The sequence below is a fragment of the Pygocentrus nattereri genome, chromosome 15, assembly GCF_015220715.1.
Source record: "Pygocentrus nattereri isolate fPygNat1 chromosome 15, fPygNat1.pri, whole genome shotgun sequence".
In the NCBI taxonomy this organism is placed as follows: Eukaryota; Metazoa; Chordata; class Actinopteri; order Characiformes; family Serrasalmidae; genus Pygocentrus; species Pygocentrus nattereri.
In genome coordinates, this window is record NC_051225.1 from 24,039,550 (window position 1) to 24,064,847 (window position 25,298).

Genomic DNA, 25,298 nt, shown 5'->3' on the forward strand with positions numbered 1-25,298 from the left:
TAATTGCAGCTCCATCAGACTGTTATGACTGATTGGTAACGACCCTGATGGCAGATTTTCACCATAAAGTGTAATTGATGGTATACAATAATGGTCAACTGTCTCACTTTCCGTAACTAGAGTGGCAAGAAGATGGCCATGCTTTATTCCAGAGTAGTACTGGCCACCCTGTGGCTATGCCTCTTACAATGACAGAAGAAAATGAAGGAAAAATAAGCAAATTGGTCTGTTAGTGGAAAATGAACACTCGAAAGTAGCATTTTGCAACACTCTGTTTTACCACCAGTGGTCTGCCCGGAAAACGCATAGCAAAAAAACAGTGGGCTACCAGCTTTGTCATCAGTGGGCCAACAGTGGACCTCCATCCACCATCCATGTCTGGGGTACGATAGTTTGTGTTAGGTGTAATTTTCTAAAATCTTCTAAAGCAGTTTTTCTCAACCCTGGACCTGGAGGAACACTGCCCTGCTTTTAGTGTTTTCCTGCTCCCAACACACTGGATCCGTTTTACCGTCTTGGCTGTAAATATGTCTCAGTATGTGCTAATGTGCTAGTAAAAGCTAAAAAAATATATAATTGCCTATGAACGACAACACAGACTTACTTTGCTCTGCTTTAAGCTTTAGTTCAGCTGCTTTTCTTGCATCTCCAGCAGGAAATTCCTCTGAAAAAGTAGAACAATTTCTTGTAAAATGTCTCTCAACATTTTTTTAAGAGGCAGAAGTCAGTATCTCATGCACCAGCTTCTTGTTTGCATTTTCTCGTTCAAACTTCAAAAAAAGGAGCTAGCGAACAAGAAACTGACTTCAGCTTCATACCTTTTTAGTTTTACAATTTCTCTTTGCAGATTAAGCACATCAGAAAACCAGCTGAATGCTTATAAATGCAAATCTCTCTTTGCCTTGTCGTTAGCTACTAGATAGGCAAGGCTGTTGTCTGTGTTGCTACGTGACCAGCAGTCTGCATGCCAACCTTCAGGGTCACTGGGTGAATTACTAGATATAGGGTACATCGACTACAGTGTTTAAGAGCATTTATTGTTGAAACTGTGTTTGAACGATCAGCAGAGCTTTATTTTATTGCAAAGGACAATTATGTTGTGGAGCTTAAACAAGACGGTAAAAGAGCCGCATTTTGCCGACCCCTTGTGCTCCAGGGTTTATATGTAAGGTTGATGATAGTAAAATTACTACTACACTTCTTTTTGCAGCATGGATTTTGATCCCAGGCAACATATTTGTAACCATTTCAAGTAATAAATTTTAGATGCAATAAAAACTTCAAAACAGAGATCTGGTTCCCATCACCACCACCTCAAACAATTCTGACTCTTTTCTAGAACGGAGCATTTCACATGGAACCACTCTCACTGACTTTGTTTACATCTTAATGATTTAATTACGCAGGAATCCTGCAGACACAGAACTCCACTATAAATCAGCCCTGAGCGATGGAATAGCTGCAGAAGAAAAGTCTGAGCATTTCTCCAATGGGAAAGAATAAACTTCACAAACAACAATTCGTTTGCATTTTAATCAGTCTCAGTTTGGGTCAGATCCAATGCATTAGCCCACACTGGTTAATAACTAGGGAAGAATAGTATTCAGTGTTTAGAACCAACACATCATGATTTATTACAAAACATTGATTAGGCTGGCAAACAGGTATTACAACATTACAAAATATATATAAAAGTTTTTTGTTTTTTATTTTTACAAACCAGCACAGACCAAACCAACAACCCCAATAGTTCTCAAGAAACGGAGGAAGAGGAACATCACTATTGCATATAAAGGTACAAAAACAGGATTTGCTGGTCATCTTCATAACTTTCATTATTTCATTGTGACCAGATATGGAAGGGACGAAACAAAGCTGGGACTATTGAGCTCTTTATTCTTTCATCAGAATGGTTTTTAAAAAGAGGTTCAGGTGCTACTCAGCTAGTTAGGAAAGACCAAACACTTTATATCCACAACATAATGTCAGCAAAAACATTCAAATAAACACACCGGATTATGTAACTGATTTTACGATTATATCCACTGAAAGTTTTACGGAAAGTCAGAGGCTTAGTTAGATCGCACCAAGAGACACATTGCACTGAGAATGCCATGCGAGCATTTGTTGTGTGCTCACTATAAAATACATGCAGCATGCAAATATCAGAAGGTCTCAAAGTTAGCCTTTATGTGTAAAAGATATTAACTACAAACATGGAATGCATTACAGATCCAAGTAGCACCAAATATAGTAGCAATATGCAGTTATGCACTATAACAGTACAACAGAGACTCCAAAGTACCCAAGTGGTTTTAAAAAAATAAAAAATGTTCTGTTAACCCTTCATAGCATGTGTTCCACCTCCTCTTGTCTTTATCAAATGACCAATTAGAACGGAAACAACCACAGCGTATGCAATCAACTTTAGTACCATGCAATGAAAATATTACGCTTTGGGTTTCTTGTAATTGTGGAAGAGAAGACCCTTCTCTTTTTTGAAAAACAGGCATATTCCCCCCCAAATCCGAAAATAAACCTAGTAACTTTTAGAGGATTTCTCAGACAGACAAACAAACAGCAACGTCCAGTTCCAGGGCAAGACTATTTGTGAGATGGTGTTGCTGAACAACTTTCCTTCCAACAGCAAACCTTTACAGTAAGCTTCAGGCTCCTTCTTGTGCTTTGCTCCCACTATGTGTGGTTCAAGCATACTGAACATTCAGTAGGTATGGGCAAGTTAAACATACATGGTGCATACATATCGAGCTTTTGCACAAGAGAAATTCAAGTTGGTTAAAAAAAAATGTAAACATTGCCTTATACAAAAGGTAGTTAGATAACGCATGGAAAGCAGACAATATGGCTTAGAAACCACATTAGAATTGCATGCATAAATTAAGCATATCAAGTGACATAAAAAACATGGGAGGTCAAGTAAAAATTGCAACTGTAATGGAGTTTACAATAAAATGCATTGTGAAGACATATTTTTGAAATCCTTTAAAGGGAGCGGACAACTGCAAAAATTAAAACAGCTCATCTTCAGGACACACATAAAACCTTGGACACCCCTGAAGCATGGTATGTGTTCAAGTTCAACCATGGAAATGCACTATTCCAGTCGGTATAGTTTTCAAAAGACACACATGAATGTACAAGAGTTAAATCAGGTCAAATGGTTAAAACTACATCTATAAGTTACCTTGCTGCACCACAATATCCAGTAAACGGAACTCTATATAACGTAAAATCTGTTGGTAATGTGTGTAATGTTGTTTCCAAATGCCAAGTGAACAGTGAAATCCCTACAGCCAAAAGCCCTGAGCCAAAATACACTTAATCCAAGTGTGGCCAGATGGTGCATAATGAAGTAAATCTTGTGAGAACTACACTGAAACTAAGTAAACTCGGTGCATCAAGCCATAAGAACATATACTATATTAGCTGGATATGAGCAGAAAATACTGACAAGTTCAGGCTGAAAACTAACAAATCAAATGGGTGTGTTGCCATGTTTAGGCCTCTTTGAATTGTAATAACTTCTCACACCCAGCTATGGGATCATTTGCTATGCTAGCCACCCTTAGCACAAACATTCTGCCTGAAAATACATTTCCATAGAAAAGTCAAGCAGTCACCTCTTTAGATTAAAAGACTGTCTGGTTACCATCAGGTTTCGTTTTCACCATCATGAGAATTCAAACACGCACTTAAAAAAAAAAAAGTTATAAATATTCCCTGTAAAAATCTAGCTTCATTTTCAAATTAAATGTACAAAATGCTAACTAGCACTCCAACCCAGCTGCTCTCTGAACACTGCCAAGACAAACCATTCAGCAGGAGCAAGAATTAGTGGGTACAGGCCACTTGCTTGTCTACTCCTGAAAAGAGACAAGATTTTCAAAATGACAACTTTCTGCCTTGTCATTTCTCTTTGGGTTTCCCCTTCCTTGGACTCATGTTTGAGGCTTCTGTATAAACACTGTGAGCTGTGCTTGTGGATGCAGCTGCTGAGCTGTCTGATGCCTTTTTGGAAGAGCATGCACTTTCTGGCCTTCCTGTGGACTCAGTCTGTGAGTCCCCTGTTGAATTCAACTCTGAGCTTTTCCCCTCATCCTCATCATCTGAGCATGGCTGCCAGTCCTCTAGCTCTTCACTCTCTGACCCCTGCACAGCAATCTGGGGCACCAGAGGGACCCTCTTAACCACACACTCCTCTCCACACTCCGAGTCTACCACCACCCACTCAGCCTTGTGCTTGGGCCGAGCGCCAGCAGCTGGCGTGGAAGTCATGACAGTCGGGGCAGGGGTCTGTCCAGCCCTTTGGTCATCTGGCTCATCGAAACTCACCTCTTGGACGGCTTCTTGCTTTTTGAAAGAGTCACGGCGCTCAGACAGATTCAGCTTACGCATCACCACGATCTGCTCCATGCGCTCTCCTGGCCAATCACGCAGCTTCTGTCCACTCAGTCTGCCGTGATCAAGCGAGTAAGACACGTCCATCTCTCCACCGTCCCCACCCACTTCCACTTCACAGTGAGGGACCTCCAGAGTGTGCCTGCGTGAGGCATGTGCCTTTTTGTCCCCGTGAAAGACCCCAGAGAGCTTTTCAGCAGACTGCACTCTTTTCAGAAGTGGCGAGACGGGGTGCTCGGTGCCCCGGGGGCGAACACCATGCCGGACTATGGTTGGTGGGGACAGTGTCTTTCCATGGAAGGAGTGAAGGGTCTTGGTGATGCTGGGCAATTGGGAAGGAGAGTGCTGGGGAGACAGGGCCTGGGGAGAGGACGTGCAGGCCAGCGGAGAGGGAGGGATGCTGCTGGTAGACTTCCGCCGGCCCACTTTAGTGTAGCGCTGTGCGCTCAGTTTGGGGCCAAGGCCATGCAGAGAGCTCGGCCGCATCTGGACAGCTGGAGAACTTGGAGAGCTGGAGCATGGGGAGGCACTCTGGGGGAGGTTTGCATCTATATGGGCAGATTTACAAACAGTATTCAGACAACAAAAAATTACTTCCAATCTCTGAATCTGATAGTGATCATCAAAATTGGAAAAAAAGCATAATCTTTGGGCATTTCAGATAATTCAGATTATTTCATGTGAAAATAGCATATGCAGTTAAATTCTAGTAATGGTCCTGATGCCCTAAAGCACTTCTAGGCTTGGGACACACAAAGCTGACAGTTGGCTGGCTTCTAGCGGTGGGTGAGCGTTGTGGCAGACCGTCGCCCATGGTGCATATAGCACAGTTGGCTCAAGTTAGTCCTCATAAGCACTTTTTGGCTGATTGAGCATTTTGAATAGATTTTGGCGGTTGACCGAGAGAGAGGGCAGATGACAAGAGAAATTAAACAGATTTAACACTAGAAATGGACATTTTAACTGTTTATGCTATTCAGATGCCCAGATATTTAAACAAATAATGTGATTTTTCACTCAGTCATCATCTAGCCTGCTTATCCCCTTGGGTTGCAGGGGGTGTTGGAGCCTGCTGTGATTATTCTCAATGACAAAAAAATGAATATGGTGAGGAATAAACACTGATGTGCGACAGCTTTGCAGTTGCACAGATAATGCACTGTGTTTGAGCTTTACACTTTCACACACAAGACTTAGCTTAAATATGGGCATTTGAAGCTTAGACATTCAAACAATATATACTTTGTATGCTGCAGTTTTACAGTTTTATAAACAAAAATAGTTTTTTGATTGAAACATTTGAGACAGGTTACAAATGTAACCACATTTAGATTAAAAAAAAAAAAAAAAAAAAAGACCTGTACTCCTCTCAGCATTAAGATCCATTAAGAACTGTTAAGAAATACTTTAAGGCATGTAATGTACAGAGCTTACCAGAGCAGTGGTCTGGGACAGGGCTGCGGCAGGGCGTGGAGGGGCCTGGGGACAGGCTATGTGTGGGGGAGCCAGGTAGACTCTCGCTGGAGGATACAGAGTGATGGAGGCCAGAAGAGAAGCTGCGGCTGCTGTGCATCACAGTGCTCTGCTTGGACAGCTTCTTCAACACACTTCGTCGTCTAGGGGCACAATAAACCACAGCTTTTTATTAGTTCTCTAAATGTCATAAAACTAGTCATGAGTAGTCCCTAAAATATACATTTTCTTACTTATTTAATAACCCAAACTAGGACTAAAAACATTTTAATGGAATTTTACCGGTCCTGATTGTCCTTTCTCTTGCTCCTCTTGCTGCGGCGAGCCATCTTGCCTTTGTAACTTGTTTTCCGCGCTGGCCCAATCTTTATGGTTGTATCCTCAAGGGCAGTGGTCTGCAAGGCCACTTTGTTACCACTCTGTAAAGCAATATTAAAAGCAAAATGTAATTAAAACATCTATTTAGAGCAGAGCCAGTGGAATATCCAGAAAAACTTTGTCAACTGTTTCTATGTCTTACCTTGAGAAGCAGCTCCATCATCTCTGTGTGCACCAGGCCCTGCACTGACTCTCCATTCACATGAGTAATCAGGTCTCCTGCTCTCAGACCAGCTTCATGAGCAGGGCTGCCTTCCTCCACACTCTGTTTAAAAGGATTTCCTAATTAGCAAACTACGACTTACAAAGGTTTTATCTACAACCCCAATTCCAATGAAGTTGGAATGTTGTGTAAAACATAAATAAAAACAGAATACAATGATTTGCAAATCCTTTTCAAGCTATATGCAATTGAATACGCTACAAAGCCAAGATATTTAATGTTCAAATGGATAAACTTTACTGTGTTTTGCAAATATTCACTCATTTTGAATTTGATGCCTGCAACACATTCCAAAGAAGTTGGGACAAGGGCATGTTTACCACTGTGTAACATCACCTTTCCTTTCAACAACACTCAGTAAGCGTTTGGGAACTGAGGACACTAATTGTTGAAGCTTTGTAGGTGGAATTCTTTCCCATTCTTGCTTGAATTACAACTTCAGTTGCTCAACAGTCCGGGGTCTCTGTTGTCGTATTTTGCGCTTCATAATGCACCACACATTTTCAATGGGAGACAGGTCTGGACTGCAGGCAGGCTAGTCTAGTACCTCTACTCTTACACAACGAAGCCACACTGTTGTAATACGTGCAGAATGTGGCTTGGCATTGTCTTGCTGAAATAAGCAGGACGTCCCTGAAAAAGATGCTGCATATGTTGCTCCAAAACCTGTATGTACCCTTCAGCATTAATGGTGCCTTCACAGATGTGCAAGTTACCCATGTCATGGGCACTAACACACCCCCATACCATCAGAGATGCTGGCTTTTGAACTTTGTACCGACAACAATCCGGACAGTCCTTTTCCTCTTTGGCCTGGAGGACACGACGTCCATGATTTCCAAAAACAATTTAAAATGTGGACTCGTCAGACCACAGGACACTTTTCCACTTTGCGCCAGTCCATCTCAGATGAGCTCGGGCCCAGAGAAGCCGACGGCGTTTCTGGGTGTTGTTGATATATGGCTTTCGCTTTGCATGGCAGAGTTTTAACTTGCACTTGTAGATGGAGCGACGAACTGTGTTCACTGACAGTGGTTTTCTGAAGTGTTCCTGAGCCCATGTGATAATATCCGTTACAGAATGATGTCGGTTTTTAAAGCAGGGCTGACTGAGGGATTGAAGGACACAGGCATTCAATGTTGGTTTTCTGCCTTTCGGCTTACTTGAGATCTCTCCAGATTCTCTGAATCTTTTGATGATATTATGGACTGTAGACGATGGAATCCCTAAATTCCTTGTAATTGCATGTTGAGAAACGTTGTTCTTAAACTGTTGGACTATTTGCCTCATGCAGTTGTTCACAAAGTGGTGAACCTCGCCCCATCCTTGCTTGTGAACGACTGAGCCTTTCAGGGATGCTCCCTTTATACCCAATCATGACACTCACCTGTTTCCAATTAACCTGTTCACCTGCGAAATGTTCCAAACAGGCATTTTTTGAGCATTCCTCAACTTTCCTAGTCTTTTGTTGCCCCTGTCCCAACTTCTTTGGAACGTGTTGCAGGTATCAAATTCAAAATGAGTGAATATTTGCAAAAAACAATAAAGTTTATCCGTTTGAACATTAAATATCTTGGCTCTGTAGTGTATTCAATTGAATATAGGCTGAAAAGGATTTGCAAATCATCGTATGGTTTTTATTTGTTTTACACAACATCCCAACTTCAGTGGAATTGGGTTTGTATAAAAAGGTATAGTTTTATAGATAATGCCAACATTGAGCATTTAGCAGTGTTTTTAATGCCATAACTATAAACTTTCCAGCCTCAAGCAAGTGGAAAATAAACTAGAACTACAAATTCTGTTGATTCCCATTTGGATCAAGACTTGTTTTTCAAATGCACATTGGAAAAATGCCCTATGATTATGAAATGCATACGGACGTACATCTTTTATTTGCTAGATGAGCGAGAGAGAACAACTGTTGCCAGTCCCTGACAACCGTACAAACCAGCATGGCAGTAGCCATGGAAGTCAGATGGCTATCTAATTTAATGTACATTCTTTTACATACTACAGGTAGCTTTCTTGTGCATTATAAAGAATTAGCTAATTGTTTCTTTGGTGTTCAAACAGTACTCAGATCTAAAATAAAGTTTTAGGAAACGCATGCAAGTATAAACCATTATCAACATAGAATCGTATGGAAAAATATCATAGATTCATGTACTCAGTGATGTACAGTTAAGCTCAAGCCAAGAGCCAGTTCCCTGCACCAATGCCTCAAGCTGCTCACCGAGACCATGTGGTGGATGGTATAGATGTCACTGTTGCCCATGTAGACACGGATGGTCTGAAGAGTGAATCCATATTTTTTGCCTGAGCTGTGAATGAAGATGGGTGGACGTAGACAACTGATGCTAAGGGACAGGTCTCTATTTGGGGACGAATCTCTGGAGGAAGGATTGGAGGAAATGGAGTGTGGAGAAATAGGGCTTGGCTGAAGACCTCCACTCGTATCATCTGGACAGGTTGGAAATAAAAGGAAAGGAAATAAGAACAGTAACAATAAAATCAAATATCAAGTTTGCTGCTTTGCTTAATACTAGTACTGAGGAAAAAAGCAATGACAAATCTTGACTTCACAGTTGTAGGAAATGCACTTGTTTTCTTCTTAATTAACACATTTATAACAAGGCTAAAGCTATATCTTCAATTCACAGTATGTGTGGTTTCTCACCAGGAGTAATAATCAGCGAGAGTGTTGATATGGAGGCAGATTTTGGCACTTTGCCCCCTGGAGAGAGACGCTGCCTGTCAGGGGTCTCGAGCTGGTTGCCAAAGCATCGTGGACTCCCATGTTCCCTTGGAGAGGAGTGCTTTGTTCCTGTACTGTTACTTCGCAGTCTGATTCGCCGCAAGTTGGACACAACCACCTCTGCTACAAAGTAAATGAGAATAAAAATTGTTCTGCATTGTATAAGGCGACACTACTAACTTAAAACACAATTATAACATTTTAATTCAGTGATAAAATGCTAACAAAATTCTCCTATGCGATGCTGCATTATCAAGCCCTTTACTGCCATCTTGTCAAGAGAGCTGGAACAAAAAAATTTGCCATAGAGTGCTGACCTTCATCATCTGTGGACAGTGCAAAGCGTGGCATGGTCTCCAGGCTGTGTGTGCTGCTCACCACCAGAGGGCTCACACATCTATCAGACTGAGAGGAGCTGGACGAGGCTCGTGGACGTAAGCTATGACCAAGTGACATATGTTACAGAATCTTTGAGGATCACAGATAATAGTTTCCATACATAATTTACATAACAAAAAACATTCTCAGAATGGAAGGCAATAGGCTGAGATTGCCTAGAGCGGGTTAGATAAATAATGTGAGCTGATGTTTGAAGAAAAGGAAAAGCATAGTAAAGATCTTTAACCACTATTACCCAATTTCTTTGGGTGTGTCACAAACAGAAATCTAGATTGTACATATACAAAAATATCTGAAAACTTCCATTATAGAAGGATTATGTAGCTTACACACACACACACACACACACACACACACACACACACACACACACCTGCTGTCTGAACAAAATCCTGTATCTCTATTTTGTCATTTTTTTATATTTTGGAAGCACCTGTCGGCCCTTACATTGTGTGTAAATTTCATGATGAATGGACCAAAAGAAACATGATGATGTGGAAAAATGTCTGGTATTGTGTGTAAGGTAATGTCTTTGTTATATCTTTCTATACCATTTAGCAAATGGTATTTTTGAAGTAAGAAAAAAAATTCTGAAGACATCTGTGCAATTTAGTGCAACATGCCTCTCCACCACTAGGGGAACTTCATAAACAGATTTAAGGAGATTCTTATCAGGGCATAAGGAATCCTCAATAATACAGAGTCTGCAGCCACTGACCATGCTCTTTGTCCAGAGAGTCTCCTGTTGTCCTGGGCTCCTGTGCTGCTCTGTCTGCGCATCTCTACTGGGGAGTGGCTCTCTCTGCCTTCTGTGCGGTCCTCATGTTCTTCACTGTGACTCCGGTCAGATGAGAAACTCAGGTTGGATGGTGTGGCCAGATATTCTGTGCTGCTATAAACCTAAAAAGGGAAAGCAAGAAAATAAGAGGTGCATAAACTATATTCTGTAATCAATGAATGATCTGAATTCAGTGTTTGCATGTTTAATTTTCATTGACACCATCAACTGAACAAGACCAACCTTGCTGAAACGATTTGACCATGAGGAGAACCGGCGAATTTCAAGGGAAGACTCATCATCATTGGTTTCGTCATCATCATCAGAACCCAAATGATGGTAACGATCGGATCGAGCTGGGTTAATGAGATAAAACATTTTTTAAAAGTACTAAAAAAAATTTACAGTTAATAAACAAATTCATTCCTCTTTAGACAAATATAAAGTGAATGCAGAGAAAAACTCCATCAGTGCTACTCACTGTCAAAATAACTCGTGTCATCCTCTCCTTCTAACTGAGGGATAAATTCAGCTTTTTGGCGCAGCAGCCCATTCCAGTCCACACCAATGAAAAACATGTGCTGTTTGACTTCTGTTGCTCCTCCTGCACATATTTCAATTGCATCAAAATGTGCAAGATATTCTAGAGTGCAAGTACTCATTGATTATTAGGGGGAAAAAAATGGCACAAGGCCCATCACTGGAGACTTCAAATTACAACATTACCTGTTCCAAGCCTTTCAAGGGGACTTTGGCTCAGTAAACGTGTAATCATGTCCTGGGCATCCACTGGCAAAGCATCGTCTCCATCTGGCCAGATAATCTCATCTGCAAAGGATATAAGACAAGTGCATTCAATTAATTTAGTCAGTAACTGAAATGTATTTGCAATTCCAACATCAAAAATCAATTTACATATACAAATAACACCCTGCTTTGTTCATTTTTATAAAGAAAAGATTTGTTATACTCAAGCATTTGAACTTACCACTTACTACTTGGCCAAAAAGTTCTTCTGGTGTGTCTCCAAAGAAGGGTACACAGCCCACCAGAAACTCATAAAGGATGACTCCCATTGCCCACCAGTCTACTGGCTTGCCATAACCCTGTCGTAGAATTACTTCTGGTGCAATGTACTCAGGAGTGCCACACACCTACAGTGGAATTAGTTATTACTGAAAACGTTTACCAACTGATTATATACTGCTACACAACTTAAAGGCTTATGCTTAAAAATACATGACTGAATCTCAATTCTGAATAAAATATCATATTGAACTGAATGAAGCAGTAAAGAAATTAACCCAGCCTTGGGCTCTGAATCTCATTTTCAAATGCAATAATAAAAAAAAACACCAATAATTCATGCAAGATAAACAAATAAGAGAAAAGGGGCAAAAAAGTGCTCCAACCTGTTTGTCGATGAACTCCCTGGTATCTTTCTCAATATGACCTTCGTAGAGATTAGTTGTCATATTCATGAGGCCAACCTTGGACAAGCCAAAGTCTGTCAGCTTAATGTGTCCCATTGAGGTTATCAAGAGGCTGCAAACAGTTTTAGAAGACTTCACTAAATTAAAACATTCAATTAAGTCAATTAAAATAATATTTCAAATTAAATGATGTACAAAATGAAGATCACTCCTTGCATACTTGTCAGGTTTCAGATCTCTGTGTACTATGCCATAGCTGTGAAGGTACTCCAAAGCCAGAACAGTCTCTGCAAAGTACATTCGGGCCATATCGACTGGCAGTGGGCCCATGTTTTTAAGAAGATTGGCACAGTCACCACCTGTTTGTCACAAAATAAAAAGCATTATATATTGTTATTCACACACACACACACACACACACACACACACACACACAAAATATAAATAACTCATATTGTTCAAATATTTGAATAGTCATTAAATCAAATAGTAAATTACATTTTTGAATATGCAAACTAGCTTCCAGGGCTGGGTAATATCACAATATCACAATCATTACTGTAATAAACTATGTTACAAGTTGTATATTGTTATCATCAGTGCTGATGAAACACTGTTGAAAACGTTTTTGCAATAATGCCTTAAAAATCTGAATATCAAATTAGACTGAATGAACAAAAAACAGCTCCAAAACAGTATTTTAACAAATTAATCTAGATATTTCCTCATCCAACTCTGTTCAATTCAGTGTACGAGGACCTTGTTTGTTAGCTGATGGATTGAATCAGGAGAGTTTAATGAAGCAGACTGCTGCAGTCTGTAGGGCTGTGTCCTGCCAAGACCACATTCTGCTATATAATGTTTTTAAATGTAACTCCATAAAGTCAGGATCATGTAGTTTTCTGACTTACTGCTTATGCTAGAACTTTACCTTCCACATATTCCATGACCATGCAGAGGTGTCGGCGTGTCTCGAAGGAGCAGAACATACTGACAACGAATGGGTTCTCTGCAAATGTCAAGATGTCTCTCTCAACAAACACCTGCTGGATTTGATTCCTCAGGATCAGGTTCTGCCGGTTAATCTTTTTCATTGCAAACCTTTGGCGAGTTTCTTTGTGTCTCACCAGGTACACGGCCCTGAAAGAAAATATATTCTCTCATGCGGTGAAGAGGCAGCATCTGAGGCTACAGTGGCAAACAGTGTATCCTAATCAGTGTAATGAACTGTAAGTTTGGAAACCGTGTTTGCTTATGAGTTGCATCCACTGTGCCAGTATCATGCCAGGTATCCTGAGCTGATCTGCTTACCCATAAGCTCCATTGCTGATCAGCTTTATGGTTTCAAAGTCACTCTCTAGTGGTTTCCTTCGTGGTGGGGTGAGCACAGACTTAATCTGCTAGAAATAAAAGCAGCAGGAAGAGAGATTTTGTCATTTATGATTACCTAACTAGGTCAAGATTAGGTCACTCTGCATCAGGGAAAAAGACCACTAAAGATAACTTACTTCTGAGTCTTCAGTTTCCACATTGAGGGAGGGCCCAGACTCAAAGTGTTCCTCTAGCTGATTGACTTCTGCAAAAGGAGACAAGAGGAAAAACATGCCTGAGAACAGCATGTACTGTTTGGTATACATGATGTCACTGCATGTTACATAAAAGATCTTATACCATCTAAGGGGTCTCGATTCAAGCCCAGCTGGCTGATGATGTAACGGGGAATGTCCGTTTTGATGCCTTGGCCAACTTTAGCATGACCTTCTGCTGCCTCCAGCAGATGATAAAACTCCTCAGGATCAAACTCCTGTCATTGCAGAGCCATTCAAAATATCTGAATCAGTAAAACATTCACAATCCTTGCGGTCAAAGAGGTGAGTTCACTTGAAAGCGCATGCATTTTGTAGTTCTTACCAGACATTCCAATAGCCTTGCGGGGCGGGATATGATGATAAGAATCTTCTTCACAAGCTGAGTGATTATTGTGACCTCCTCGCTCTCTGAACGCTCAAGTGCCTAAGAGTACAAAACCGATTAATTTACGAAATGTCTCACCAAAAAAAAAAAAAAAAGCCTAACCAATTTTGTAAGAGAGGTTTTGGAGAGGCTGATTGCTGTGCTGTGTGGGCAGTCCTAAGTGGTGCTTCTCTTATGTTTTGAGATATGGGAGCCAAATTCTCATTTGTGTCATGACTGATTTAATTTAAGCTTAAAACATGACACAGCAAAGAACAGAGAGCACATCACATTTAAACTGCACTGGCAAGATGGCCAGTGTGAGTCCAGAGCAGGAAAAGAGCTGTCTTGTCAAATCAGTATAAAAAGATGCCTCCTGTTGTCATCTCTTAAAAAGCAAATGGAGTTATGCTTAAAAATGTGGAGGGGGAAAAAAACCCACAAGATCAACAGAAAGTGTTACATCAAAGTAATGAACAATTTCCTCCAAGCACTTTTAAATGTGTGATTCATATCTGGCCTTTTATCTGTCCTACACAAATGAAAGGTACAGACTCCATATAAAGCAAAGAGCACCAGACAGTTGCTTATTAATGATGTCGCATGCAACTATGATTATATAACAAAAACTCAATCATTCCTAGTAGCAAGTACAGTGCTGACTGCATATACTGGTAACCCTGGTAAACATGAGCAAAATGGGCTGTAAAAAAATTCTTTATTGCTTATCCTTTGTCTCTTTCATTCTTTATCTAAAGTACAATGACAAAGACAAAACTTAAATTCTATCATGAAGTAAATATTTTTCTCAATCTGTGCACACAAACTGTTGGCAACCCCTTCATTTATTTCGCACACACACCTTTTGCAAATATAAGCTTTGAGTCTTCTCCTAAAATGTTTAATAAGACTGAAGAACACATGGCAATGATTCTGAGACCATTCCTCCCTAGAAAATCTTTCCAGATCCATTACATTCCAAGGTCCACACTGGTAGATTTCTGTGGTCAGTGAACCATTTTTTAATCTTTATTTTGAGGTGTGCCTTTGGATCACTGTCTTGCTGGATGAGCCAATTAAGACCTAGTTTAGGTTTCTTGGCTGAAGTAGTCAAGATTTTAATTAATATCTGCTGGTACTTGATACCATGTATCTGATTGCCTTTGGAAGAAAAACAGCCCCACATAATCACAGATCAATCACTATAAATCACAGTGGGGATGAGGTACTTTTCTGCATGACTACCTTTGTCTGTACACCAACTTTGTTGCCGAAAAGCTCTATTTTGGTCTCATCTAAACACAGAATACAGTCCCACTGAAAGTTGAAGTAATGTCTGGCAAACTGTAGGCACTTGGGTTTAGTGGTCCTTGAAAGCTGAGACTTTCTTCTGGCAACCTTCCCAAACAACTTGTGGTCAAATAGATGATGTCTTGATGCAGTTTGGGAGATGCTTTGACCCCCCCAGACTTAACTAAAGTCTGCAATTCTCCAGCTATGATCCTTGGAGTTTCTTTATCCACTCAAACCATTCTCCAAACTGTGCCAGTACAGACATGTGTCCTCTTCTCAGCAGATTCTTAATTTCACCAGTGGCTTTTAACTTAATTATTACCCTGAACTGTTTAGCTATTTTCTTGTAGCTGCCTTCTGATTGCTGGCCTTTCTCATAGTGATGGATGATGGTCACAACCTGATTAGAACCAGAAGCCCAATCTGAGCATGCGCAGTGAAGGCAAGTGAGCATGCATGGTCTAAAACAGGCAACTGGACAGCAGCCATAAAAAATAGTGGAAATGAGATTCATAGTCCAAATTGGAAATGACTAAGGGGATTTAGCCTGTGTCTCACCTCCTATTTACACCCCAGTGAAAAAGGAGGTAATGGCTGACATTTGAGTCAGGTCTGACGTGGTTCCTAAATGCTCCGGTAAACTTTAAAACTTAAAATATGGATAGGAATATTCTTCACATTTAATAAAAAAAATTCTAGGGGTGCCAAAAACTGCAGCTCATATACATTTGAAGAAAAATATTTCATGGTGAGTTTTGTTTTTTTCTCCATCACTGTACTGTAAGAGATTATATTTTGAATGAACGTTCAAAAGGATAAGCAATATTGGTTGTTTTTCATCACCCAATTTGCTTTGTGTACAAAGGGAGACACCATTTGAGGGTGGCCTTGTAGAAATACCTCATCCATCCCAGGGGGGTGTGGTAAACAACTGATTGCAATTAAAATGCCAAATCATGTTGGTGGGTGGGGGTGGGGAAAATCCTAATTTCTTTAATGGATAGATTTTATCACATGCTAACACATAATAATTTATAAAACTACCCTATTATTTTACAAAGTATAATGTGCGACACGGTATATGGCTGGCAGGGTAGGAGAGAGTACAAAGGCAGGAGTTATTAGAGGTCCAGAAAATCCAGTGCTCGCATACCTGAAGCCAGTGACTCAGGGATGTGGGAAACACTTTAATAAGCTTAGCTCTGTGCATAATGTCCACACCAGCCCTGCAATCTGACAGCAAATGATGAGTCCTGCCTGGGGTTGTCTGCACACAACCCAGGAGGTAGGCGTAAGTGTTGCTATGGAAACTAAGGCTCTCTAGTCGTACAGACGAAACTCCAGCCAAACAGGAGCCCTGCATTTCCTACCAAAGCTCAGAGCCACAGGCTAGGATGACACACAGAGGGAAATTCCCTCCCAACTACCACAGTGATCCTTCAGCTCTGCAAATAATATTTTCATTATGAGTGATTAAAGTCTAGAAGCTGTTGTTCACTGAACCCGTTGCTCTTTCTGGAAAAAAAAGCAGTGAATGTAGAGCATCAGAAAGGAAGATGAGGTAAGTTGACACTTGTACATTTGTTGAGCTGGAGACAGGCACAGCGTGGCTGAGACCGTGCGCCATGTTACTTCCCCTCTTTGTGACAGCGGGGGTTTGTTCTGCTTGTTTCCGCCTGGTACTGACAAGAACCAACCACGAACAGCACAGCAGTGAACCTCAGTTCACTGTCAAAGCAGCTTGCCACAATAAGCAATGAACAACTTGTAGTGAACAAGACAAAGACTTGATGTGACCAATCAGATAATAAAATCAAAGAATAAAACTAAATCTGAAAGATTCTCCATTCTACGTGTCTTGAACCCCGGTGCAATATCGACCCTGTTTCTAAAGGTACTTCACAAGAACCACATACAACATTTTTTTGAGCATTGAGAAGGACCTTTAATCTTCAATATAATGACTGCCTTTACTAAAGAACCTTTGAAGACCCATACAGACACTTAAAATCTGTGCCAAAAGGCATCTTTGATGTCAGAGATAAATCTGTTTCGGTTCCTTTAAAAAAAATTGTGTCAAAATGAAATATGAGTAGGGTGAAGGTAATTAAAATTTACAACTTTTACACAATGTAAATGATCAAGCAAGAACCATTAAATTGCTATAGTACTTTTACTGTGAAAATTCTTTGAACCTTTACAAAGTTCACACTAAGTAATCTTGTTTATAAACAAGATTCTTCATGGTTCTTCCATAGCATCTCTCCAGCACTCCTCCATCTGGTGCTGGGCTTGGACGTAGAATTTTTCGAAAATAAAAATTTTAAAAAGTATAGCACTTTTAAGTTATGCGGGGGTTATTTAAACTTTTAAATGGCTCTTGAGAAACACACAACTCATTTACATTATTCCACAGCTTTAAAGAACCCTTGTTGGCACCTTTATTTTTAACAGTGAATCTAAAACTATATTGGTGGTCCATTTAAAATGTCCCAAGCTGGCCTCCTGGCTGGAAAAAATTCTCAAATGGAAAAAGACAGCAAATGGAAAAAGCAGGCTTCACTCAAGAAAGCATATAAATAAAAATAGGTAGTTCACATTTTCAGTGGAAGCAACGCGTCTCACCTCGTGCAGCAGCTTCTCTAATTTCTCTTGCAACTCTAGAAAGTAGAGGGAGGTGACCAGGCCTTTCTGAGATTTGTCCAGGCAGTCTCTGGCCAGCTCCACCAGCTGGTGCTGGATGAAGCCCAGCACGCCATCTCCCAAAGGCAAAGTGCTGTCTGGAGAGCAATGCCTGATGATGTCCAGCAAGCGCTCCTCCATTTGAGTAATGGCCTGCACACAAGAACTTATTATTAGCCTAGCAGAAGAATAACGATCAATTTAAAATGAACAGTAAATGTTTGCATAGACATACTTACAAACTGTTTAAGGGACACATTGAATATATTAGAACAATTATCAGGAGAGACAAAAGCATCTTATAGAACATGTCTGTAATAGTCAGAACTACTTTGATAATAAAATACCTTAGGAAACCTCTCCTTGTAAACATGATTCATCATCACAGTTTCGTTGTCAAATGAGCCACTTGTTCTTCCAGGACTGTATAAATGAAAGGAAAAAAATAGTCACATCTTTAATCAATATTTTCAATTAGCTCTCTAAAAGTTAGAAACAGTGGTATATTATCTCAGATGATAAACAATAACTGTTTGAATTAAATATGGAAAATATTCTATAAATCACTTATTATAAACAATTTATTTGAATACTGAGCAGAACTCACTTTAATGACCTAATTGTGGTGTATTGCACTAGTACGCACGAGTAGGTAGCTTTGGGAGTGTGTATATCTGCGTGGTAAGCTGTGCGTGGGAGAGAATCTAATCTACAGAGACCTGCTGAATCCTTAAAAGCAGGGAGCTACACTGTGGGCTAGGCAAGCTACAGTCTCTAACTACTGCAGACCCTTTTAAAACACAAGCAAAACAAAAGCACCAGTTGAAGAGACCATAATTAAAACCCCAGCGTTCGAGCAAGGTTTCTTACATGCAAGTGTACTTTGTAGATATCAAACTTCCACTCAATCATTCTGATGCATTAATTACATCTTGAATTTACAAATTCACACCTTTGTAAACATCAGAAGTACTGACATCTAAGGCTGAGTGAAACTCTACCTAAGAGAGGACACAAACTGAACGTAAAATCAATATGTTTGCATATATGGTTAATGGGATTACCTAAGACTACGGGACCGTGGGCGTATGAACGATGAAGGTCGGCCATCCTCATCAGTCATGCTCTCAGAGCTACGGAAGTGTTTGAACAGGAAGTGGAGCTCATCCTGTGTTGGCTGGTATGGAAGCTGGTGCAAGCGTTCTTGGGAAGAGGAGGAGGACTGCAACAAGAGTCATTAAAACCTTAGACAGAGATTCACATGACTAATGGAAAGCACTTTGTTTAATAATAGTGTTGGCCCAAATCATTTGAATAAGTTTATCTATAAAATATTGGTGGCTTCATCTTTTTAAGCCACAAAAATTGTAGCCCAAAATAAATTAACAAAGGCCTTTAAATAGAACAGTTTGGGCAAATGTAAATAAATTTATGAAATTACAGGATCCAGGACACCTTGCCTGGCTAAAATATCACATGTTGAAACACTTTACATTTACTAATTCTTCTTATTCTTTCGGCTGCTCACTTTAGGGGTTGCCACTAATTATTGTACAATAATTAAGAACACCTAAAAAGATTCATTGCACAATCTGTGATAAAAAAAGTTGGTATACCCTGGAGACGCAACACGTTTGCTGAAACATTGCACTGCCGTCAACTCATCATGTAACAGCTTCAAGGGGGAGTATTAGATTTTTCTCAATTTCTTTTCTAACTAAGCAGTCGTTAATCAGTGGATTTAAAACTTGACAGCACAACCAGCAGATCTGCACCCCCCCCAACCCCCACTGTATCAGTATGCTTTATGTTTCACTTGCCTATGAGTAAAAACAATTGCTTTGTGATTTGAAGGATGCAAGATGTGTTCCTAGAGCAGTTAGTGCAGACATTACTTATAACAAAGAATATGTGTTCCATCAGACAGGTGACTAAAACACTAAAAACAGTATTCAAAGTCTGCAAAAAACACTGCTTGGGTCAACCCTACCTTTTAACCAGAAAAATTGTAAGCTGTATGAAAGAGAGAGGGAGGGAAAGCAGGTCATAAGACTGGACCTCTTCCCTGAGAGGATGAGTCTGATGATTGCAAGATTCAAAGAGATCGTCACTGAAAATACTGTGAAGGACTTGTCTTCTGAGGATGTAAGTAAAACATTTACTATTGTCACCATATCTTCATCAGTATCTATTCACACCAAGTACTGAAGTGATTTTTAATGTAGCAGAACTTTCTGTCTGAGAATTTTTTTTTTTTGTCTGAACACTGAAGATGAAAGAAGAAGAAGACACTGAATCATTAAGTGGAAGTGATGAATTAAATCCTTTTTCCTTTAAGCACTGCAACTAAAAGATGCTCATACTGGGTTCACCCCATTCAACAGAAAAGGAAGCATGGAGTGTAACCTCCTCATACAAGAGCTGAATCTGATTTGATTAATTAAAGTGTTTCGTATGTCAGAGTAGGATTTGAGGCTGTTTCTGCTTGTTGTCATCTCATTAAAGAGGAGCATTCATTAGTGAGGAAAGCTAACAGTTTGTGTTCTTCGTGCACATGAACAAACTAAGATCAACCTGGACAAATTAAAAAACATGTTAAACAGCTGGTGTAATGTACTCAGCGTCATTCCCCAGGCATACAGCTATGGTCTGCCATATACTTTCCTTAACTTCTGCATTTTATAGTCAGCGTGTTGCTTGTCGCAAAAACTTGACACTGGTTTTTCCATCTGTACAAATCAGCATGTACAAATTTGTCTGTACAAATCAGCTCTTTCTGAGTCTGTATGCAAGGTGTTAATACTGAAAAACATTCTCAGAAAAACCAACTAATGACTGACACTTAAAATAATATCTTAGGCTTTACAGGATGACTTGAATCAGTGGACACCATATTTTATCATATTTTTTTCCTCTCTGACTTAATTTTAACAAAAAAAGCATCTTACATTATGCAGCTTTAAGGAGGAACTGGAAATAAAAAAAAGGGTATATTAAACACAATACAAAGAAGTGGTACTTACAGAGACAGTGGAGCTGGGGGGATTGGTGCCATAGCCAGATGATGGAAGAGAGGCCAGTGACCACCTTCTACCTTCCACTCTGAAAAAAATTATGCATACATATTATTATCACACATACATATTGCAGTATGTATATCATCACAATTGACAGGGCATAAGCATTTCAGCAAAATTGTGTTATTTTTACCATTGTGTACAATAATATTAGCCTGCACAATACAGCAACATAATGTTACACATGACCAACATTTGAAGTCCCAGGGTACACTAAATGCTTCTCATACTAACTAAGTGAACATGCTCCATAGGCAAAACAACAGAGTGAAGAAGAATTTTGCTACCTGTCAGCTCGAGCCAGGTGGCTGAGAGGACATAGAGAGAAGCGAAGAAAGAGATCATCAGAATTTAATATAATGCACAGCACACAAAACTTACTAAACGGCCGTATGGAAAACCTTGCCAAGGAGACCTATGCATCGACTCAGTGAAAGAGTCAGGCAGCTCATACATAAACAAGCCCATAAAATGATCTTAAAAATTACTTACCTGCGGGCGAAAGGGAAGTTGAGAGAGGCAATAGCAGACACATTTCTTGGGCTATCTAAAGGGCTGCTGGCAGCTGCACAGAAAGCAATTCAACACACGAATGAAATGAAATGCTATTGAGCAATGGTGACATTAACTGCTAAAAGAATCTGGTTAGGAAAGGAGCACTCATTTGTCTGCTGATGACCAGCATATCCATTAGAAACTTGCAGATTAGACAACTTCGTGCCTCGTGTTACTTTTTTATGGGTCAAATTTCGTGACTAGGAATTAAGCCTTGTCTTGGACTACACAGCATTCTGAAGAGAATTTTTAACTGGAAGGAAAATGTCACCAAGGACAAAGACGTTCCAACAAAAACTATAAAGCCAGCTTAACGATGACTCTCACCTGTGTGGACCGAGAGGGGAGACAGAGGACGTGTTGGTGACGGCGTTCCAACACCGAGACTTTTCCTGTTACTGCTGCGGCAACTGTAATGAAAAGACACAAACAGTATAGGACAATTAAATGAAACTGCAGTACAAGTAAAGTGCAAAGGTGCAGGACTACCTCAACACTGTATAACCCCTGCAGCAGAATATGCAACTACTGGCATCACTATAGGATTAGTCTGACGCAGTAGGCCAGTAAAGGCAGCGCAAGAGATATTCCTGCTTAAGACTTGCAGCGCTACTTGTCCTGAATGCTAGATCACTGTCCGTATCAAGTAGTAAGTACAACCAAAGATAGACTTTTGTAAAAAGTGACCAAGACCTACAATGTAAGGAACCTGAGCCTTTATTCCATCACTCATTTAGCAACTGTGATCATTAATGAGATTACACAGATTTCCTAAGGTAAAGTCTAGGTAAGGTCAAAGAAGACAGTAAGCAATGCTGGCATGTCTTCATGCAGCACAAGTCACACGTACAGCACTCAAAACAATAAAGCAGTCTTACATAGCACGGGTCAATCTGTACAGAGAAATAAGACATATTCCCAACACCTCCTGACGTTATTTTTAGCAACAAGGCTTCAGCTGCATTACTTACCTTTTGGACCGCTTAAGCATCGCACCAGTCACGAAGTGAGATTTGCTGCTCCCTACTCCACTCCAGGAACTTGGGTCAGACATGGTTCTGCTTACTTAATGAGCCAGCTAGCTAGCTTCTTGGAGTCAGACTGTCGTCTCGATGTTAGATAACGAAGTTTAGTAAGACAGAGCCTCGCTCAGAAGAGCAAGTCCCCCTCTCGACTTCTGCTCTCAACTGCATATGAACCACAGAAGCTGCTAAAGAGCACCAAGAAGGTGTGCGTGAACAAAAACGCCTCTCATTAGCTCGCTTTGTTTTACTTAGCTGACAGGCTAACGTTAGCTAGCCTGAGCTAGCTAGCTGGACGACTGGCACAGCGAGTGAGACCAACTTTAAACTTTTCATCTTATCCCAGTCATGATCCATTACCGTCTCGCACAGGCAGAGCGTCAGTCATTTAGCTAGTTTCTTCGTGCTGTATTCTTTATGTGAGCTGTCCATGACTCACTGTACACACTATCCTAAACTTAGCTAGCTGCTGCTTTTGTGTGAGCTGGGTGGCAGCGCTCTGTTGTGTTGATTGCCGGGCGATGACGTTAGAACGTACCATCTCTCTCTAAAAACGGGGGGAAACGACAGATGATCCAGACCCGCGTTTCTTGTAAAAGGCTCTTTGTGTTGTTGAACTGTCACCACCGGTGAACAAAACTCCACTGTTACTTTGGGTCTGCTACGTGGACTATGCGTGTCCACATACATGTTGAAAAGTTCTCCTCTGTTAACGACAAGCTCAGTGGTAGCGATCGATGCAGCGCTGACGTCAGCTCCACACGTGTAAACGTAACTAATCAGAACAGAGCAGTGAGTAATGTAATCACAACCAAATGACCCTAGAGCTGTATTAATACTGAAGGGTCACAGAAGTGCTCTCCTCTTTATCATCATATTGTGACATCACTATAACGGAATACTTATAGCCTACAATGTAATGACATAGTTATTTTGTAATAACTAATTTCCTTTCATAATCTGCACTCTTAAAATAAATGGTTCTTCAATGGTTCTTTAGTAAAGGGAATGGTTAGATAAATAGATCCATAACTTTTGTAACGAATAATTTCAAGCTTTGCATAGTGTAAAGGTCTTCATAGTACCAAAAAGGGTTTTTCTATTGTTACGATGTTAAGCTAGCAACAACAGAAGAATGATTTTAGGTTCCACATAGAACCCTTTTCAAGGAGGATCTATACAGAACCATAAACAACACATCCTCCATCAGTCTGAAGAACAATTTCACGGCACAAGGAACCCTTTAGGCATGCAAATGGTTCTTTGAGCGTTCGTGGTTCTAAATAGAACCACTGTCTTTCCTAAAGAATCCTTGAAGAACCATATTTTTACGAGTGTACCAGTTTCAAAAAGGTTCTAAACAGGACCATATACAACATATTTCCCATCAATCTGAAGAAACATTTAACCATGTAAAGAGCCATTTAAGCATGAAATGGTTCTATACAGAACTCACGGTTCTAAATAGAACCATCCCCTTTACTAAAGAACCCTAAAGAACCATATTTTCAAGAGTGTGGGGGATAATTATGAGTTTAGCAACCCATATTAAAATAAACTGTTCTGTTCTGACAAAAAACGGAAACATTTCTTCTGTCTTGCTACTATCACGACCCCAGCTTGTCTCCCATTTGAACTGATGTATTCTTTTAGCGTGTAAAGCGGCTGTCTTACCTCCACGGATGAAGTGTTTGTAAAGGGCTGCAAGGACTGCATGGGCTGCAGGGACTCGGGGTGATTGGGCTCTGGTTGGGTGACAAACTGAAAGTCAAGACACGGTCACATGCATTAGTGGTCTGCCTAAGTGTGTCTGCCTCTGTCTTTCCCCATTGTCTAATTTTTTGTTAGCTGCCAATAAGCTGTTAACTTTGCAATTACATTAACTGAATGAATTATAAATAACATTAGTCTAGGTACAAATCAATTTGCATTGTGAAATCTGGGCACTGCTATCAAATCTGCGTGATTCCACAGACCGTTCCATGTTATGGATCTTTTTTCACTTGGTCAGGGCTTTCAAAAGTCAGATGTCAATGGGTGCATTCATTATTGACAGACTGAAAGACTGATTCAATGAATGACTGAATAATGAATGAATGACGAATGAAGGAAATAATGACTGGACTCTTGTGGTTTTGGACACTTGCTCACAAATTTTAAAAGGATCATTTTATGTGTGAATTTTGTAAAAATATAATTGTAAAAATATTTCTGTTCAGTTTCTGTTGGTTCTACTCCATCTTTCCTTCTGCCTCTTGTGCTGCTAAAACAAATAAATAAATGTTATTTTATTTTTATTTTCTCAAATATCCAGTAAACAGTAGCCATTCAGTCATAACAAGATTCACTATAGTCACCACTACAAAATAATTTCCTGTAGAATTATCAAGTCCCAAGCCATTCCTATGTTTTGCTATTCCTATGCATGCAGCATTCTTCAAAGGATAAAGCAACAATGACAAGGAGCTGTGGTGCAGTATACTGCACTACTGCAGAGAAGAAGGTTGGAGAATGTTTAATATCCCAAGGGATCATATCCCTTTGTCAAAAACTGCAGAAGATTATGGATCCAGGCCATCATAGGTGGACTGGGCTCCCAAAAACACTACATTCATATTCAAAGTGTTTTATTGATGTTGACTGGCCATCAACACATCCGAACTGTCGTTGAATACTAGTGGCATTTTCTAACTCTGCGATTTAGATAAGACTGAAGTCAGTTTCTTATTCATGAGAGTCTTGATTGAATTTTTCTCATTCCACCTTAATTGGTACCTGAGCAAGCAGTGGTCAGAGGCACTGGAATGTAACTGCAGCACTTAAGGTGGAATGGGAAAATTCAAACAAAAAACTGG

The 25,298-nt window shown here is 40.1% G+C and overlaps 1 protein-coding gene across 8 annotated transcripts in view; it reads right to left on the reverse strand.

Moving 5' to 3' along the window:
- Positions 1–1,514: 1,514 nt before the first annotated feature.
- Positions 1,515–25,298, reverse strand: part of mast3b (microtubule associated serine/threonine kinase 3b) — a 29,608-nt gene continuing 5,824 nt past the window's right edge. For 2 of the 8 annotated variants that reach the window (XM_017716592.2, XM_037545292.1), the window contains exons 2-28: positions 24,118–24,204; positions 21,749–21,831; positions 21,359–21,431; positions 21,154–21,174; positions 20,813–20,891; positions 18,854–19,011; positions 18,137–18,212; positions 17,733–17,942; positions 13,773–13,874; positions 13,533–13,665; positions 13,370–13,437; positions 13,173–13,258; positions 12,793–13,001; positions 12,082–12,220; positions 11,841–11,973; positions 11,417–11,582; positions 11,155–11,256; positions 10,910–11,032; positions 10,672–10,784; positions 10,369–10,550; positions 9,569–9,690; positions 9,174–9,374; positions 8,730–8,956; positions 6,413–6,535; positions 6,175–6,311; positions 5,854–6,035; positions 1,515–4,967 (exon numbers count right to left, since the gene is read on the reverse strand). In XM_017716592.2, coding sequence (XP_017572081.1) covers positions 3,928–4,967; positions 5,854–6,035; positions 6,175–6,311; positions 6,413–6,535; positions 8,730–8,956; positions 9,174–9,374; positions 9,569–9,690; positions 10,369–10,550; positions 10,672–10,784; positions 10,910–11,032; positions 11,155–11,256; positions 11,417–11,582; positions 11,841–11,973; positions 12,082–12,220; positions 12,793–13,001; positions 13,173–13,258; positions 13,370–13,437; positions 13,533–13,665; positions 13,773–13,874; positions 17,733–17,942; positions 18,137–18,212; positions 18,854–19,011; positions 20,813–20,891; positions 21,154–21,174; positions 21,359–21,431; positions 21,749–21,831; positions 24,118–24,204 — 4,375 coding nt within the window. In that variant the 3' untranslated portion in view covers positions 1,515–3,927. Of the gene's footprint in view, positions 4,968–5,853; positions 6,036–6,174; positions 6,312–6,412; positions 6,536–8,729; positions 8,957–9,173; positions 9,375–9,568; positions 9,691–10,368; positions 10,551–10,671; positions 10,785–10,909; positions 11,033–11,154; positions 11,257–11,416; positions 11,583–11,840; positions 11,974–12,081; positions 12,221–12,792; positions 13,002–13,172; positions 13,262–13,369; positions 13,438–13,532; positions 13,666–13,772; positions 13,875–17,732; positions 17,943–18,136; positions 18,213–18,853; positions 19,012–20,812; positions 20,892–21,153; positions 21,175–21,358; positions 21,432–21,748; positions 21,832–22,392; positions 22,955–24,117; positions 24,205–25,298 lie in introns of those variants that run through there. The other 6 variants (XM_017716590.2, XM_037545290.1, XM_037545291.1 and 3 more) reach the window with 5 other exon arrangements.